Consider the following 20,741-nt stretch of genomic DNA (forward strand, 5'->3'; position numbering starts at 1 on the left):
CTGCGGGTTTATATAGGCTAACATCTCTACCCTAATGACCAAGCATTGTCATATTAACCACGTGCTATTTTCTACTTCAGCTATTTGAAAATAGCCAATCTAGCGTTGAGAGCTTATCTGCTATTTTTGAGAAAGATGAGCAATCGTATAACAAATTCTGCTATAATACCATGGCCAAAATAGAGATGCCTTGGCTAATCCTATATTCAAATTGGCTACTGCCCCATCATACATAACCATTAGCCTCGGTCCCAGCCTTACTCATTTGCGAAGAGAAAAGCCTGGTCACAATATAAGGCAGGGATTGCATAGCCGGAAGTGTCGGTCCGGAACATCCATCAGATGTATTTCCCCCTGATACGCTTTCACACTACAGATTTGTAAAGCGTCAATGTTATTTCCTTGAGCGGTACTTCCGCCAATATCCCGCTACCTCCACCAAATTTCAGCAATGCACTCTACAGCGTAGGTCTACAGCTCTACAGCGTAGGTCAATGCACTCTACAGCGTAGGTCTACAGCTCTACAGCGTAGGTCAATGCACTCTACACCGTAGGTCTACAGCTCTACAGCGTAGGTCAATACACCTTTCAGCGTAGGTCTACAGCTCTACAGCGTAGGTCAATGCACTCTACACCGTAGGTCTACAGCTCTACAGCGTAGGTCAATGCACTCTACACCGTAGGTCTACAGCTCTACAGCGTAGGTCAATGCACTCTACACCGTAGGTCTACAGCTCTACAGCGTAGGTCAATACACCTTTCAGCGTAGGTCTACAGCTCTACAGCGTAGGTCAATGCACTCTACACCGTAGGTCTACAGCTCTACAGCGTAGGTCAATGCACTCTACACCATAGGTCTCCAGCTCTACAGCGTAGGTCTACAGCTCTACAGCGTAGGTCTACAGCTCTACAGCGTAGGTCTACAGCTCTACAGCGTAGGTCTACAGCTCTACAGCGTAGGTCAATGCACCTTTCAGCGTAGGTCAATGCACTCTACACCGTAGGTCTACAGCTCTACAGCGTAGGTCAATACACCTTTCAGCGTAGGTCAATGCACTCTACACCGTAGGTCTACAGCTCTACAGCGTAGGTCAATACACTTTTCAGCGTAGGTCTACAGCTCTACAGCGTAGGTCTACAGCTCTACAGCGTAGGTCTACAGCTCTACAGCGTAGGTCTACAGCTCTACAGCGTAGGTCTACAGCTCTACAGCGTAGGTCAATACACCTTTCAGCGTAGGTCTTGCCCAGCGTGCATCACCATAGAGTTCACTAGGACTCTAGACTGGAACTGCACCTATGCTTTCTATGGCATATGGCAGCACATGAGACTAATTAATTACAGCGACAGAGAGAGAGAGGAGTGTGTGAATAGTGGAATACAACAGGAAAAAAGGTTTCAGCACCACGGAGAGCACTCTCCGCACTGACAAGGTGCAGCGGTATAAAGCGGACAGATAGACTGATGATCCACAAACAGCATTTTTGACCATTTCATGGTCATGGTCATGTGAGGAGAGAGAGAGAGAGAGAGAGAGAGAGAGGGTGCAGAGAGAGAGAGAGAGAGAGAGAGAGAGAGAGAGGTGTGAATGGAATCATTGTGCGTGCGCATATATGGCACATCTCTCTCATGTTTAGGTAATTGTCACAGAAGCCGTGGATATACACGGCTTGGGATATCCGTGGATATACGCGGCTTGGCAAGGCTTTTTTTTTTTTACTCTGGTACAGGCTTTTCCCTGGCTGGCAGTTCCCCTGTTGTCTCTTACCTACATACCTCATCAAAAGCATTCCTGTACTCAGACAAGACCTTTATCATATTCTCCAGCAAGTTCGAGGCCTTCTGCATTTCCATGTCTTTGGTTTGGAGTAATTGTACAAGTCATGTTTTTAATATGCCTTTATCAAATGAAATAAACTATAGAGAGATGGTAGGGTAGTGCCCAAGCCCTGTTAGCCATGCAGCCTATATGATCTGTAGTGCGCTTTCAGGCCTACACTCTCAATTAGGGATTTTCCCAGAGGTTAATTTCACTGATGTGTACAACCTTTATTCAAATAGTTTCATTTGTATTGGAGTGTGAAGCTTGAACAATAGGTTAATTACGGACCGCTACAGAGAAACTGTGGATATTAACCTACCAATAAGGACCCAGGCCAAATGCCATTGCGCAGCCTACACCAACAAGTCTATGCGTGGCATGTGAAACTATATCGTGCTACTTTGCTTTCCATTTCATGGTCATGGTCATGTGAGGAGAGAGAGAGAGAGAGAGAGAGAGAGAGAGAGAGAGAGAGGGTGCAGAGAGAGAGAGAGAGGTGTGAATGGAATCATCGTGCGTGCGCATATATGGCACATCTCTCTCATGTTTAGGTAATTGTCACAGAAGCCGTGGATATACACGGCTTGGCAAGGCTTTTTATTTTTTACTCTGGTACAGGCTTTTCCCTGGCTGGCAGTTCCCCTGTTGTCTCTTACGTAGCCTCAAGTGAGACTGAACTGCCTCCACCTGCAGAAATCCTGCTCTTAAACAGCTCATCGTCGCCTGTATGCTGGAGGGTCATGGGGTGCAGAGCCTCAAACATGAGAGAGGTCTCGCGCATACTAATTAATCTTTGGGACAGCTGGTTGATTATGTCCAGATTGGCATTGAAAATATTAACTCTGAAATAGCTTTCTGCATTGGATAGTCGCTCATCTTCACACAGCTCGTCAAAATCACGTTTCTTTCTTCTTACTCTTGTATTTTCTAATGTATTCTGAGCTCCCCATTTGTCTGCAAGCGTCTGTGCTGTTGTCTTTGCCTCATTAAAAGCATTCCTGTACTTTTATCACCTTTATCATATTCTCCAGCAAGTTCGAGGCCTTCTGCATTTCCATGTCTTTGGTTTGGAGTAATTGTACAAGTCATGTTTTTAATATGCCTTTATCAAATGAAATAAACTATAGAGAGATGGTAGGGTAGTGCCCAAGCCCTGTTAGCCATGCAGCCTATATGATCTGTAGTGCGCTTTCAGGCCTACACTCTCAATTAGGGATTTTCCCAGAGGTTAATTTCGCTGTGTACAACCTTTATTCAAATAGTTTCATTTGTATTGGAGTGTGAAGCTTGAACAATAGGTTAATTGCGGACCGCTACAGAGAAACTGTGGATATTAACCTACCAATAAGGACCCAGGCCAAATGCCATTGCAGTAGCCTACACCAACAAGTCTATGCGTGGCATGTGAAACTATATCGTGCTACTTTGCTTTCCATTTCATGGTCATCGTCATGTGAGGAGAGAGAGAGAGAGAGAGAGAGGGTGCAGAGAGAGAGAGAGAGAGGTGTGAATGGAATCATTGTGCGCGCATATATGGCACATCTCTCTCATGTTTAGGTAATTGTCACGGAAGCCGTGGATATACACGGCTTGGCAAGCCGTGGATCCACAAGCTCCAAGTATTGCGTCCACATGCAGCGCCTTCCTCTCCAGTAGCTAAAGAGTGCTGGGTTGAGCCCTGAAAATAGCTGATCTACAAGCTCTCAATGTGTCGCAGCGCGACGTGTTGAGAGCTTGTAGATCTGCATGCTATATTCGCTATTTTTATCCAAAAGTGCCCTCATACGGGATTTCTGCCTCTCTAACACTCTCTGCACGTGGCCTGGGCACCAATATTTGGTTTGGTGCTTTGTTTTGAAGGCTATACTTATTACTTACACCTGAGTGCTTGCATCCCTGAGGCTATAGTTCTCTAACTTTCTCTCTGTCTCTTCTCTTTATCTCTGTTTCTATACAGTGTCGTTCCCGGCTGTCTTTCTTGCAATCTCTGCTTCTCAGAGGTTCATTACACTGGAGAGCCTCGGGGTGAATCTGTTAAGAGATCTGCTTCAATTCCTTCAATCACATATTATTTTAATGAACTCCATTGACTTACTAATTATCTCTCTCTCTCTCTCTCTCTCTCTCTCTCTCTCTAAAAGGTCTTTAAATAAATACGTTTTGAAAAGTCTATGAGGAAAATTAACGAAGAATCATTTCCTGAGCGGGACTGCAACACTCTATAAAGATACTGTGTAAAGATTTGCAGGATTTTTGGACAGAATCTGGAGGAATAATAACAAAAAAATGTGTTTTACAAATGTCGGCCTCCTGGTGGCGCTATAACAGGCCGTTCTGAAAGATTTGGGCTTTTGGGGCAGAGGTTCATCGTTGGCATCCAGGGAGTGTGTGTACAAAAATATGGCATCGACCAGGTTAACGGTGCCGGAGATTAGCTGGTAACAGATGGACGGACGGACGCACACACACAAAAACATACTCTCTCACCATGCCTTCGGCCTGGTGGAGACAACAAAGAATATGTTACTATGTACTAATTTGTTGTCATGTTGTCATACATATCTTTAATGGTCTCATTCTAAAAGCAAAATTGTCACAAGGGACTTTGAAGCACCTGGCCGATCTTTGTGACAATAGCACAGATCATAGCACTCAGGAAATAGAATTAATCCTTTCTAGCTTGTGTGAAGCTGTGTGAAGCTGTGTGAAGGTGACAATGATTGCCCTTTTGTGTGTGAAGAAGGGCACACGATATGGCTGGCTGTGTGAAAGTGGGGCGGGAGGGTGTTTCCTTTCTACCTGCAATCCATCACGTCTACTTTCAGAGTGCTCTGCGTGATCCCTAAATCTACTTTTAACTATTTCTGATAACAAATTCTGATGATATACTGTAGGCTACACACACACAGTCATGCCCATGCATGCACAATCTACTACTGGGCCAGGGCATGAGCATGATTGAGCAATTTAAGTCAGTGAAACAAATTGAATGTGCTGTCATCTCACACACACACACACGCACGCACACACACACACACACACACACACACACACACACACACACACACACACACACACACACACACACACACACACACACACACACACACACACAGATGGACGGCAATTGCCCTTTTCTCAAACTGCTCAGATGTACCTGCTTGGTAATTAGAGCCAGTCAGAGGATGGTGTCACTCCTGTGTGTGTGTGTGTGTGTGTGTGTGTGTGTGTGTGTGTGTGTGTGTGTGTGTGTGTGTGTGTGTGTGTGTGTGTGTCCTGTGTTTCTTCACTTTAGATCTAGATGAAGTCAACTGTTATTCAGATACATAGAGTTTGTCCTATTGACATTACGTATGCACAGACACGCGCGCACAGAGCCATAAACACCCACATTCATGCAAGCTGAGCCATGCATCCATGTATACTCACGCATACACAAACACAGAGGGGTTTTTTATTTGTTATTATCTGTTGTTTTGTTTTGTTTTTTGTTTAGGAAGATTCCTGAGTGTATAGTCACCGTTGTGTATCTACCGTAAGTGCACAGCCATGATAATATCAGATAAAATTCTGTAATAGTGATTATTGCTTCATTTCTCATCTCCTTTGGCATAGGTTACACTGGTCCATCCATTACGAAAGCTAAGGAGATAGGTCGTCCCACAATTCCTTGCTTCAGCAATATTAAATAGGGTGTTTTTGGGCATTTCCTAATGTCCAAACGATCACACAATGCGACTGCTTCAATGTACAATCAAGTAAAAAACAATTCAAGGTGTTCCCTGAGTAATGTTTTACAGGCAGGATTCAGACAGGAAATATAACCCCACACTCCAATATCTATTCTGTCATGCAATGGAGAAATAAAGCATTAGTCCTGTCCATATACATTTCTGCCACGTTCATTTGATATCTGAGAGTGTATATTGTAACCAAGTAGACCAAATTGTTTTTATTTCATGCCAGGTTTTCACACTTCAGGCGTTGAAATAACTGTTGCAATTTCAATTTTCTGAAAGCGTTATTCTCAAGGGCTCAGATAGAATGCTGCCTCAAATGTGAGGTTTAAAGCAGAGGTGCGTCATTGCACGGTGACGGTATGGGTTCAGTCACTATACGATCTAGCGAGTGCCAACAAAAGAAAAACATGGCTATACTGAAAAGATGTAAAACCAAACGAGACTATGGCTGAGGTTGAGAGTTAGTTAGACAGAGTTAAAACTTGCATTTTTCATTCTTTACTTTCTGTTCTGTCTTCACTTCTGTTGTAAACTCTAAGTACTGGACCCTCGTCTGGTTTGACAGACAGGTAGTGTGTGCTGGGTGGTGTGTGACAATCCTGTTGAAGTATACCTTTGGTACGGCGACAGCGGCAGCGGGCCCGGGAGAACAATAACATGACACGAGACAGTATCACGCTAAACTATCAACTAGATTAGGTCGGGGGCCACAACTGTAGAATGATTGTGTGTGGAGGGCCGCAAGCGTGCGCATTTTGTGTTCAAACACAAAGATCTATGTAGGCCAGGGGTCCTCAACTAGAAATGCTGAAGGTCCACAAATATTAATTAATAATAAGTAATAATAAATAAGTTTTGAATAAGACCATGGTCCAGTCTCATGCGCACGCAAATAAAATTGCGGGTCGCGGGCCCCATGGGGTGGGGCTTCCCCCCTCGCCCCCCACCCCTAGAAACAACTATGGCTGATTACTGTCATTATGATAATCTAGCACTTTATATATATCGCGCACATCATACCTGTAACTTTCTCTCTTAAAAAAAATAAAAAAATAAAAAATATTATTATTATTCCAAGTGCCACTAGGGGGCGCTCCGCGGGCCGCATTTGGCCCGCGGGCCGCCAGTTGAATAGCCCTGCGCTAAAGGTTCACCAAGTTTATTACACACACACACAGGAACACACGCTGGATCCCAATGACGTGACCACAACACTTGAGACATAATAACCGCTAACTGCAGCAAGGCTGGCTGACCTTGCTGTCTGAGATGTCTCTCGTAGCTAACTATAAAGTATGACAGTATGTTATAGTTCAGGCAGTACACAATACATCACGTACAAGTACACAGCCATGGGCGATCAGATTATAACAACTTCCTCCCTTCATATTTCATGATATAGGCTATATATATTTCCTTTTTGTTCATAATCATTCTGTTTATATATTCCTCCAAGAAGAGGTTCCATATAGAGGTATATCCCTGCAACGGTAGAAAGGGGGTTGATCCGTCCGAAAACCCTTTTCGCAGTATCGTTTCCAAAAGGTATTCCAAAAGGTATTTCACAGATGATAAACTTAGGGCGTAACATTTTTACATAGCTTATGAAGTTAACCAGTATCATGTTTTTGTCGGAAGTTGCAGCCGGAGAGGCAGCATTAGCACCTCCACTCTGTCATGGTGTATTACTTGTTTTAAACTTAATCAGTACACTAAAATATTTGTATCTGAAAACATTTAAGGTTAGAATTAAGCAACGTACTAACATAAACATTGCTTCACACTAGCCATCAGATGCAGGCTACAAACATTCTCTGGCCTTCCCATAGCCCAAAGCAATGGGACCTTCTGATTGGTTGAGAAACATACAGGCTACCATTTCTTTAAGGCTTCATGAGGTGAGTAATTGAAAGAAAAAAGTAACTTGGAGGGTGGTCCTTTAAAAGCTGGTGTAAGTGATCATTTCATTCAAAGAAAATAGTATTAATGGTAATAGCTAGTGTTTGTTCTGTAACAGGGCATTCCCCAATGTCCACTTCTTTAGTACACATTCAATTATGTTCTGATCCGGCCCTGGGGTTAGCTCAACCGTCAGGAGAGAGAACACCACGAAGAACATTAAATGATCTTTCTGATTTTATACCAATTCTATCCAGCCAGGAGACAGAACTCATAAAGGATTCAGGATAGACAAGTGAAATTGGAAGTTGTTGTATTTTCTAAACTGGACCCCCCTGGTAGTGTGTGCAGGCTGGGTGGTGTGTGATAATCCCGTTGAAGTATTCCTTTGGTACGGCGACTGCGGCCGCGGGCCCGGGAGAACAATAACGCGACATGAGACAGTATCACGTACGCTAAAGGTTTACAAAGAGTATTACACAAACAGGAACATATATAGTGCTGGATCATAATGATGTGACAACAAGATATGAGACATATATTGAAACAAATAGCAAGGCTGACCTTACACTGAGATGTCTCTCGTAGCCTATCTATAAAGTATGCTACAGTACAGGCAGTACACAATACCAATTACCAAGTACACTGTATCTCAAGTTCAAGTACACAGACTTAGATGTACTGTACATGGACAATTTATGAATTATAACAAGAAATACAAATCAACAATAAATAAACAAAATTGGGACTAGGACAGCTACATTGTATCAGTTTAAATATTAACTGGAGCAAATGAAAACACTCCTTTGAGTGCTATTGGATTACAGACCTATTTAAATGTATTTAAGAAATCACAGTTGTGTCACTACTTTTTTAATTATAAAATACGATGAAGCGTGCATTTGATTCAGACTTGAGTAATGCAGGACCTCTTATCAGTTTGGCAGTCTGTATTTTCTCTGTATCTCCCTCTTTTCCAGACATGCACACACACACACACACACACACACACACACACACATACACATAAACAAACACACACTCTCTCGCCCTGTTTACTGTCTCGCTCTACTGTCAATAAAGCCCAAAAGGCCCCCAAAATATCTTTAAAAATATACTATAGTGGGTCAAGGTTAGAGTTGATTATTGCACCAGTACAATCAGTACAAGTACCACAACAAGACAATCATCCTTCAGAAGCAGGTTCTTCTGGGTCATGACAAATCAGAACCCAGCATGACAAGCTGATCCATCTTGTCTATAAATCCAGATTGCAGAGGACTGTCTGCAAACAGGTTTAGCGGTGTAGACAAAGAAAGAGACATGACGATGACTGAGAGAGAGTGAACGGCATGATAGAAAATCAGTGGGACGAGTGAAGGAAGGAAATGAAATTCCTGGGAGTGCACATCTCTGAGAAACTCATCTGAGATGTATACACACTGTACTGTACAGATGGTGAGAAAGGCACAATAATAATTATAACTTGTGTGAAGTGAGGCGCGCCCAGATTGTTGGGGGCATGTTGATGTTCTCATGTCCGTGAAAAATGAAATAAATGTAGCAGATCTACAAGCTCATACGAGCTTGTAGGTCTGCTATCTTTGAAAAATCGTAAAAATGTGGCGCAAATCTTTGAATATATATCAGGTCTAAATGTGTTAAACAAACATTAAAGTCCATAGACTTGGTTGGCCTTTGATTGATTGATTGATTGATTGATTGAAATATTTATTAACAGTTTGTAGAATTACAGTACATTTCAAGCACAAACTCAATACAAAGACTGTTAACTGTGAGTGGACGACCCAATTAAGCATTACACTTGTTTACAACAGGGTCCACATTGTTCAATTCATCAAAAATGATGTAATTTCAGAAAGCCATGCACTGGAGGGGCTAGCTCCCCTCAAAATACCAAAGTTTGCAAACAGTAATACGCGCACGGAATGGTACAGGGTAAATTGCACAGTTAACACACAGTTCATGCAGTGTTTTTTTTTTTTTTTTTTTTTTTTAGATATTTTTTTTTGCGGCTTACGCCTTTTATTGATTTTTGAAGGGACAGACAGTAGGCTGACAGGAAACGGGAGAGAGATGGGGGGATGACATGCGGTAAAGGCCGTGTCGGGTCCGGGAGTCGAACCCGCGGCACACTGCGACTGGATTACCAGTCCGGTGCCCAGACCGTTACGCTACGGCCTGGGCCAGTTCATGCAGTGTTAATGAGAACTTTACAACTTCCAACGGGCTCCAGCTAATCAGAATCAATTAGCGTATGTTTTATAACCCCATTTTTGTGCCCAGAAACTAGAGTTGTCAATTATACCCTCATCTTTGGATCCTACACTACAGGTGCCTCTTGGCAAGTTGGCAAATTGCATCAGAGTCTTTCCTGCACAGCTTGCGCCTGCCTGGTTCAATAATTAAACAAATTCAGTTTGGAAAAGGAAAAGTGGAGATGGACCAAAAAGCTTAAGGCTCATTATTTTCTCATTTGAAATGAGTAGGCAACCAACTCTGTATTTAATGTATGTTTACCAACCAATTTGGTTTATGCATACTAATTGCATGTAATACGTTGGCAAGTATAAGATTGGTCTGCACACAGCAGCCCTGCCTATAGCGGGAAGCCAAATATTTCCCTTTGCCAAGGAGGATTCCCACTTGGAGTGGTATGTTTGCTTTCCCATGCCATTACAATTATTCAAACAATCTCCTGCCATCTTAGTTCTTGGCTTTAGGCAACAGCGCACTACTAGTTCAGCATGTGCAAGGTTGGAAATCTCACTCTGCTTCATCCACACTTTAATTTGTAGCTCTGTTTGTTTATCCTTGTCTTTGGTTTTATTGCGGAATATAGGCTATGTTTGAATAATGTTTACTCACGTTATTGTTGTGGAATTGGTTTGGTCAATGGTATTTGTTTATTGCTGTGTTATTATTAGTAGGCTATTATTGCTGTTTGTTTGTATTATTGCTGCTAGACTATATGGATTTTGGTTAATTCCATGCTAGACTATATGGATTTTGGTTAATTCCATGCTAGACTATATGGATTTTGGATAATTCCACCCTGACAGCATGGGGAGGCAGCAGTTTTGAAAACACAGCCACCCTCACATGTATGAAATATTGCAGTTTTACACTGTTTTGTTTCCTTTTTGCTCAGAAAAGAATCATGGAGATACAAGTTACAACATTATAGCAGCTGACGCTGATGACCTTGCCTTGCCTGGTCAGCTCGCCTGGTCTTCAACCAGCCAAAATGTTCACGTCTCCCCCCTTCTCCACTCCCTCCATTGGCTCCCGGTCGCCGGCCACACAGAGCACAAACCTCTGATGCAACCAAAGGTACGGCACCCCCATATCTTATATAAGTCTGATCGGACCCTACAAACCCTCCCGGATCAGCCGACGCTGGGAGGCTGGAAGTACCTAAGCTAATAACGCTGGGACAACACTCCACACGTCCCAAACTCTTCTCCTTCTGGCTCCAAAACTATGGAATGCACTTCCATAATTATTCCATTTCAATCAGAACTGCAGACTCACTCCCAATCTTCCGAGGTAGACTGAAAACCCACCTCTTCAGACTCCATCTTTGCCCATAGCACTTGCCGTAGCACTTGCCCTAGCCTCGACGACCTAGGCATATACGCCTATACGTATAGGCGTATGCATAGGCTCAACTTATGTAACTTAAATAGCATTTTATGTAGACAATAAACATAGCCATAGAGTGAGACAGAGTTACGACAACTTCGTTCTCTTCAGTCTCTTCTACATAGACTTCTATTGGTTTGTCCCAGGTTGTCCCTTCAAAAGGGGACAACCGGAAGTTAATGGAATGCATTGGAGTCTATGGGCTCGTGCGAGTACATGAACCACGTGACCAGGCTGTTTTCTGCCCCCTCAATATCGTAACTCCGTCTTACTCTATGGCTCTGGACATTATGTATTTGATGTATTACCATGTTTTTTGTTCTTACTTACTGTAAATCGCTCTGGATTAAGAGTGTCTGCTAAATGCCTGAATTGTAAATTGTATTCTCAACTTCCCAACAGCCAAATAGTTATCAGTCCACAACTTCACTCCATCTGGTGGGGCAATCTACCATGTCTCCTGATCGCTAGATATACACTTTGCAGGAGATAGTGGGATGCGACATTGAGCAAAGCAAAGAGCTATACTCTGGAGGATACGTGGTAGATGCGCCAGTGTAGATGTGAGAACGATAGGAGATGTGATGTGAGTCGTGACAGTGTCCCACTGTAAGCAGGGGGAAGGCTTGGGGCACTGTGAGTAGGCCCAGATCAGAGCTCCAGGGGGCCCTGCGGCCTGTAAGTGCCAATCAATCACGTGTGTGTGTGTGTGTGTGTGTGTGTGTGTGTGTGTGTGTGTGTGTGTGTGTGTGTGTGTGTGTGCGTGCGTGCGTGCGTGCGTGCGTGCGTGCGTGCGTGCGTGCGTGCGTGCGTGCGTGCGTGCGTGCGTGCGTGCGTGCGTGCGTGCGTGCGTGCGTGCGCAACTGTGTGTGTACGCACGTGTGTGTGGCGTGCATGCGTGCGTGTCAGTGTATGTCTGGGTGTGGGCGGGGACATGACAGGCAGAGCATGACAAGCAGCCTGCATGGTGGTCAACACATGTCCGGAAAATAATGTTTTTCCATGAATGTGCTAACTGTAATTGTTGATAAACTGTAATTGTCGATAATATGCTAAACATTAGAAGATATTAAGCATATATCAGGAAATTGGCTAGTGTTTTCTTCGATAGAATTCATTACAAATTAGCTTAAAATTTGCAAAGGGACCCCAAATTATTCTGAATGTTGACATTGCCTAAACGAATCTGTTTTATCCTTGCCCATGAGTCGACCGCAATGTGTTTGGGGAGCATTTGTTTTCTAAACTCATTGATTAAATACTAAATGAGATCCAATATGGAACAACACAGACTGAGTCGTCTGATTTGCATGTGTATGTGACTTGTTAAAGGATTAAGTTATTTTATTGCAGACTGCTGATAGCCTAAGATTATTGTACTATGGGTGTGAATGTTTAAAGCGTATTCAAAATAATAAAATAAAATAAAAATAGTAGCCTTAATGGAGGCTGCAGGCTTGTGTATGCTTAGGAGGTTATGATGCTATATCTATATGTGCCCACCACAGGGCTCTGGTCAGGGAGCTTGGACTAAAAGATGACAGCGACTGTGGCATTTATGGATTATAGGATGTTGATAGTTGTACAAACAGACAGGGTTGGTTTATGAATGAATGAATAAATGAACGAATGAATGGTATCTGGAATATTCCTCAAGAACACATTTTGGTCCTCCTGTTTGTCTGTAGCTGCATGTGAACTGCACTGTAGACACTGTTTCCTCACCTAAGCGCAAAACGGCCGACAGCCGCAGACAGAAGAAGCTGTGCGCAGCTTCTTTTTCCGGGTTTTTAGACAGCTGGTGGATGGAAATTAAGCTCCACCTCCGCGGACGACTGACGCGGAGGAGAGCGTTTCCGGGAATCTGGCCGTCGCACAAGTCGTCCGCAGAAGTGGAGCTTCTTTTCCATCCACCAGCTGTCTGAAAACCCGGAAAAAGAAGCTGCGCACAGCCGAGAACGTGCGCGGCTCTTTAGATAGTGTGGCAGCGCCTAGACACAACTTACAACTGGGGTGCTGAACAACTGAGCCCAAACAGAAGCCTGAACTAAAGTAGGGTCCTAAAGAAAAGGCCTGCACAAAAATAAGGCAAATAAATGTAGCTATAGGGAATTTTCTACATGTATGCAATGTTTATGACCAAACTTGGATTTACATACAGGTAGGCCTGTATCCCAAAGACAACATTTATAGATTTGAGAACTATCATTGATAGTTGGTGTGTAGTAGTTAGTTAGTTAGTTAGTTAGTTAGTTAGTTATAGTATATAGTTATAGTTAGTTAGTTAGTCACGACCGGCATGACCTGCATATATGGCCTGTTCATGCCTCGGGACATCACGTGGCATCATCAATATTCGATTCTCGCTGGGGACGCTGTGGGCGCTGGAGGCGTGTTCTCTCCTCCGTGTTATCAGTGCCCATACCCGAGGCAAGGTTTGCGAAAGGGCCTTTCTAATCTGTGTGGAGTTTGCATGTTCTCCCCGTGTCTCCTATAGGTACCTTCACAAAAAACATGCAGTAATCCTGGACTGGAGGTGCGTGCGTGCGTGCGTGCGTGCGTGCGTGCGTGCGTTGTGTTCTATACAGCATGTCTGTTGTGTAGTACTTATAATGACTTATTATTTTGAGCATTGAAAAGTGGTCCTTCTGTGTCCAGAGACATGCAGTGAAGTGGAAAACCAGACAGATCTGCCAGTGCAAAACAAAGATTAGCCTGTAATATCAAGTCTACCATGCCAGGTTATTTAAGGCCATGGAATCCTCTTCCTGCAGATGCAGCCACCATGGTGATAAAACCCTATTTATGGTGCTGTGTTACACAGTGACAGATGGCAAAGAGAATGGGAGAAGGAGAAGTATGGCCCACTCTCTCTCCTCTCAGTTGTCCTAGTGGAATAGGTGGGCCCTCCAAGCTGTTCTGCACTTGATCATCCTCAATCTTCCCCTCTTTGCCTTGTTCTCTGATGCTAGTCTGTGGAACCACCTGTTCACCCTGCTCTCAGTGCTCTGGGACGGACCCTTTGGGCTGCTGGCTCCTCAGTGGAACAGCTTACATGAGGAAATGGAGGAATTACTGTAATCGTATAATCACATAACCACATTATTGTTATTTCCCCAATGACTTCCCTGCCTGTTGCTGCCCCTCTGAACAACATACTCTCTTTCTTGTCCATATTTAATGACCCTTATTATCATGACACAGAAAGTGCACAAGAGAACAATTTTAACTATCAAACATGAACAAAAATGATGCTTACTCACAATCATTTGCCATGCAATGCAGATCTGTCACTGCATATCTGTTGTTCTTAATGGCATATGCTAGCCCTAATAAAATATGGATTTGTTGAGTCCTCATGGTCCATTAAGTGTTAAATGATCTGTCTGTCTATCCGTCTGTCTCTGTGCATGCGTGCGTGTGTGTGTGTGTGTGTGTGTGTGTGTGTGTGTGTGTGTGTGTGTGTGTGTGTGTGTGTGTGTGTGTGTGTGTGTGTGTGTGTGTGTGTGTGTGTGTGTGTGTGTGTGTGTGTGTGTGTGTGTGTGTGTGTGTGTGTCTCTCCCTCTCTCTCTCTCTCTCTCTCTCTCTCTCTCTCTCTCTCTCTCTCTCTCTCTCTATCTCTCTCTCTGTCTCTCTCTCTCTCTCTCTATCTCTCTCTCTGTCTCTCTCTCTCTCTCTGTGAACTCCATAAAAGTTAGCCATTAAATTTGCTTCCATCATGAGTTAACATTGAACCAATCACATATTGACCAATGGGGTTAATTTACCAACATGGTGACGTGACACCACATTTCCGTCATCACTTCTAGCTTGATTCCCAGGCAGTAAAGCAAGGTTATATGAAAGAACACTGCCATCTAATGGCACACGTATGGGTAAGTGCCTCGTGCATGCAACGAAATATACTTTAGTACCCTGACCGGTAATGCTTGACTTTATTTTTACAGTGACAGGAATGTCTATGGACCTTTTAGGTAATACAGGTAACTTGACTTGGTTTCCATTAAATATCGTCAAAATACGTGCGTGCGTGTGTGTTTTTGTGTGTAATTAGCTAGGAATGACCCGGCATCTGCAGGGGTCAATAGGCTGTACTGTCTAAACAGCAGGGTCAAAGGTCCTACTCTAAACACCTATAGGGACAGACAGACAGACAGACAGACAGACAGACAGACAGACAGACAGACAGACAGACAGACAGACAGACAGACAGACACATAGCCATGTAAAGGAGCGGTGTGCACTGTGCGAGTCACCTTTATTTATATGGCACTTAGCATTTAAAAACAACATAAGTTGACCCAAAGTGCTTTCTATTTAGAAATTACATCATAAAGACCTCATAAAATACAACAGAGTAAAAAGAAAATACAAGCAAATACAATACAACATCAAAAGGAACATAAGAGAGGAGTACAATTTACAGTAAAAGATAAAAAATGACTAGAGATAGCCATAAGTTTAAATTGCCCTCAGACTGCAGCTGAAGGCAATGGAGAAAAGGTGGATTTTTAAGGTGGATTTAAAGGAGACTGGACAACAGTGGAAATGTGGAATCATAATGCCTTTACACTCCTCTGCAATTACACCACAGGACCACATGATGTCACACAAACACAGACCATCCGGCACAGAAACAGACTATAGTGTGAGGATAGTAAGGAGAGTATGTGAGAGCAGCAGAGAAGATCACAGGTGTCCCTCTGCCCCCCCATATCTGACATGCAGTATATAACACAGGAAGAGACCATGAGCAATAATGACTAACTCCTCCCACCCTTCCCACCATCTATTTGAACTCCTGCCATCTGGTAGGACAGTGGTTTTCAACCCGTGGTCCAGGGACCACTAGTGGTCCTTGAGGCGGTTCCAGGTGGCCGCCAGCTAAATGATGGAGAGTTGGTAACCAAATGGACCCTTATAGATTTGTATCTGTTGAGAGCGTAAAATGAAACCAAATGGACCCATACGGTTTACTTAATTTACACACAGGTTCAAGAGCTTAGAGGGGAGCACCAGCTGGACGTCTTCCCCCAAACCATCAGAACCCTGAATGCTCACCAATATACTGCATGCCCCCCAAACCAACATCTTGAGAGATGGATAGCACTGTTCTATATTGCACTTTGAATGCATCAGCACTTTCTTTTACCAATGTTGTTGTCTGCTCTCTGTGCTGTTTAATGCTGTGTAAACGGCCTTGCCTCTTTTCTAATTTGTCTGTTGTTTTTAAATATGAAGCACCATGAGTTGTGGAGAACAGTGTTTTGCTCCCCTGTATGCTATAGTGTGTATTGTGAAAAGTGACAATGTGATTTATGCCTCTTCAGTTTCCTGACTCTTTCGGTGGAACTGAAAGAGTTAGTAAATGGGCTCACACAGAGAACACTGCTTGCCTTATTTTGACGGCATTCATTAGGCAAAGATAAGTCATGGGTTACGTTGAAACAGGGATGTTTTCAGTTTCCACTGTTGTCCACCAGTTTCAGGTTGAGATTCTAGTAATATAACTGTTTCTCTCATTCGCTGACACAGACTGGACTTTTACCACATGAACCATTTTCTTTGGCTGGGTTACTTTGAGGACATTTTCTTACGTCTGGAGACCTACTGTGTAAGTGGATCAATTATCAACAGGGTTTATTTGTCACTCAACGCATACAGGTTCTTTTTGTTTTCAGTATATGTGTTTTACGCAATTATGTGCTATTACAACAGCAATAACACAAGATAATTATAGAGATAATACTATATTGTAATGTAAAAAGGACAAGAAAAATATTATTATTTAAAAAGTATAGGAAAGGGAGAAGTAATAAGTCAGTTAATTTGTAGCCCTTTTCACAGAGAGAACTCACAAGTGCTTTACAAACAGAAAGAAAAACTGAAAGAAACATTCAAATGATTAGATACAACAATAATACAAACTGTACATATGCATCATAGGAAGAGTAAACAAACAGTGCAAGTTTTACAGAAAGTATATACAGTACATCTGTATCAAGTCTACTTATCTGTACATTAGTGAAAGTGGAAGTATAACACTGTGAGGGGAAACAAGCAAGCACCATGCAGTTTCTAATACTCAGAAGCAACGTTACAGTTCACTGCACCCTTCTGTGTTATAAACAAAGGTGTGGTTTATGGGAGTTATTTAAGAGTTATTTGCTTCCTGAAAGCAAAAGCTGGTAGTAGCAGGGCAGCGAACACGATTATCTGAATGTAAAGACTTTATTCTATGCTTTTAGGTTTGAGTTAAAACAGGGTATAACAACACAACAAATTACATGGGTTTAATGATGTCTAACATTCCAATCAAATCTTCCTTGTATGTTTAGACTGCTAAATGTGAGTTTTGAACTTTTGAACCTTGCACCTGCGGCGTTGACTTACTTTGAGGAACTTGTCTCAGTGTTGTTGTGTTGTGGAGAGGGAGAGGTTATGATGGAGCACCTGTTAAAAATACTGATCGTAGGAGATGGAGGTGTTGGGAAATCCTCCTTTGTGCACCGGTATGTCAATGGACAGTTCAACAAGAATTACAAGATGACAGTGGGAGGTAACGCTTTGGCTTTGTATTGTTTTGAGAGGCTTTGTATCAGTAATAATATGCATGTAACGATTCACTCAACTCACGATACGATTCCAATCACGATACTAGGTTCATGATATGAAGGTGGTTTTTTCACGATTGTTTAAACACAAAATTATTTGACAAATAACCAAAACATATTGTTTTATTAGTATTTCTCTCACACAAATCCAGTATTTTCTTTCTCTTTTAATTTTCTTCTCTTACCCTCTTTTCAATACAATTGCATGCAAATGTCTGAAAACCTTTTTTTTTTAATCAATTACCTTACAGAGATCCTGTATCTTTTTTATACAGGATCAGCACCCTCTGCTGTTTGCATTCCGATTCAAATTGCGATTTTAATCGTGATTTACATTGGCACTAGTTTGAATCGATTTTAATTGTGATTTATACATTGGCACTAGTTTGAATCGATTTGAATCGATTTACAATATATCGTACATGCCTAGTAAAGACTGACTTTGCTGCTGTGAAGCGTCTGTGATGCTTGATGTGAGCTTGATTGTCGGTCATGTCAGTTGATGTGTGTTTTAAGTAACTCTCTCCCTCTCTAGTGGACTTTAATATGAAGTTACTGCCCTGGACAGACACAGAGAAAGTCAGACTGCAGCTGTGGGACATTGCAGGTATACAACACATAGATAACATACATACTGTAGATACATTAAGTGATTGATTGATTGATTGATTGATTGATTGATTGACCACAATCGATCGATTGACAACTGGGTTGGATTCTGCACTTGTGTCAAAAGTGTCACGGTGAGGCGCTCGGATGGCGCAATGGTAAAATCCCTGCCCATCACTACAGAGTTTGTGGGTTCGAATCCACCATGGTGCATCCGGCTTTGTCGGGCATCTATGCGAACACAATTGGTCCGTGTTCGGGGGGAGGGAAGCCATGCAGGGAGGGTGATATCTGATATGTGTCACTGCGTGTAAACCTACGGGCTGTCAGCAGGGAGTGTTAATTGGGCGGGAGGAGTAGGACGTAGGCCCGGTGTGCTCCCAGTGAGGGCCCTCACTAGTGGCAGGTGAGTCAGTAGGATACAATATCAGAGACACAGAAATGTGTGTGGGCAGCCACTAAATTGGGGAGAAAAAAAGGTGGTAAAAGTAATTGTCTAACCACTAAATTGGGTGTAAAAAAGGTGTCAAGAAATAATTGGCTACTCACATTGACACTTAAATATAAGTGTCAGGTGTGTGTATCTGCACAGTATAGAGCTGTGGGCCCAGGCCGTAGCGTAACGGTCTGGGCACCGGACTGGTAATCCAGTCGCAGTGTGCCGCGGGTTCGACTCCCGGACCCGACACGGCCTTTACTGCATGTCATCCCCCCATCTCTCTCCCGTTTCCTGTCAGCCTACTGTCTGTCCCTTCAAAAATCAATAAAAGGCGTAAGCCGCAAAATAAATATCTTTAAAAAAGAAATAAGTATAGAGCTGTGTGTGTTTGGTGTCTAATGTCTATCCTCAGGTCAGGAGCGTTTTATCTCTATGACACGGATCTATTATAAAGGAGCTTCAGGCTGCGTGGTGATGTTTGACGTCGGTAGCGCAGCCAGCTTCCTCAGCTGTCGCCAGTGGAAACAGGACCTGGACAACAAGAGCATGCGGTCTAACGGACAGCCTCTCCCCTGCATCCTGCTGGCCAATAAGGTGACTGAAGTACACCAACAGAACAAATACGTATCGACGATAAAAAATGAAGACAGAAAATTGAGGACGAAGTGATTAGCCCTTGGGGGCTCAAGAGCTAATATTGGACTTGAGGATGAGAAGTGAAGACAGAAAAGTCCTCATTCGAATGTGATAAGAGCACCCCTATCACTTCATACGGGTGTGATTTCGTTTTTAGATAAGGGTCAAAGCATGCATGGCTTTTAGAAAATGTTGCAGGATAGGCTCCAGCTTTCCGGGTTCAAAAGTGAGGACATAAATTGTGATTGGCCAGAATGTATTATGTATGATGATAAGAGCGCCCCTCACTTCACACGGGTGTGTGATTTTTGAGGGGCAGGTCCAGCTTTTGGTGTATGTACACAAACGTTGTCCTACACAAACATTAAATCCCATTGACAATGAATGGACAATGTTGAGTGTTCATGCAAACACAACAATGGGTGAGGACCCAAATTCTGATTGGCCGGAATGAGATGATGTATGATGATATAGTATACATCATCATCATGATATGATCGCCCCTCACTTCACACGTGTGTGATTCCTTTTTTTATTGCTTTTTTTTATTGCAAATAAATAATAAATATAATTCTCTCTCTCATCTCTCCAGTGTGACCTTAAAGAGAGGGTTGTGTCGGTGGATAGTATACAGAAGTTCAGTCAGGCCTGTGGCTTCACATTCTGGATGGAGACTTCAGTTAAAGACAACAGGAATGTCAGTGAGGCCATGAGGTAAGTGAAGACTTAGAGGAAACACATCACACTATATTTGTTGAGTAACAGATTTACAGTGTACTTTCCCACTGTCCAACCAAATATTTCATTGTTTAATTATTATTTTAAAATGTATATAAAATATTAAATATATTGTCTCTGCGGCACTAACCTGTTTTGAAACATTTGTGTTTTATAGACGCTTGGTGGAGGAGATTCTGTCTGTTCAGTCGGCCGTGAGCCCGGTGCCACCATCAGGCGTTGGTTTTCAGTTGGACTCTCAGCTCAGTGGCACAAGTCACACAGGTTGCAGCTGCTGAATTTTTGTCAAAAAGGAATTCACCTAGTCATCTATAAGGAATAGGATACAACCCCACAACAACCATGGTTGCCACTGCTTCAATGAGTGGGATCACAGTGTTAAACGTGTGTTAATGTCCCTTAACACTGCATCACTTCATTTGCAATTTCAAGTCATGAACAGCGCCGTCAGTGCCTTGTTGATACTTTGTTGGAACTCGACGTTACTGACGGGATGAAGGACTCTTTGGTTGGACTCGTAACGAGCGCTGGCAGATTTTGTGAGAGATATCAGCAACGAGGTCCATGAAAACAAGCC

At 42.9% G+C, this 20,741-nt stretch overlaps 1 protein-coding gene across 1 annotated transcript; it reads left to right on the plus strand.

Annotated features, from left to right (window-relative positions):
* Positions 1-16,664: 16,664 nt before the first annotated feature.
* LOC310861926 (ras-related protein Rab-7L1-like) lies at positions 16,665-20,442 on the plus strand (the record flags this gene model as incomplete). Its single annotated transcript, XM_083769662.1, has 6 exons — positions 16,665-16,792; positions 17,541-17,687; positions 18,278-18,349; positions 19,203-19,384; positions 20,019-20,140; positions 20,322-20,442. The coding sequence occupies exons 2-6, from the start codon at positions 17,570-17,572 to the stop codon at positions 20,440-20,442; spliced, it is 615 nt and encodes a 204-aa protein (XP_083625788.1). The 5' UTR covers positions 16,665-16,792; positions 17,541-17,569.
* Positions 20,443-20,741: the final 299 nt, after the last annotated feature.

The sequence above is a fragment of the Protomyctophum parallelum genome, assembly GCF_964188405.1.
Source record: "Protomyctophum parallelum genome assembly, chromosome: 7".
NCBI lineage: Eukaryota > Metazoa > Chordata > Actinopteri > Myctophiformes > Myctophidae > Protomyctophum > Protomyctophum parallelum.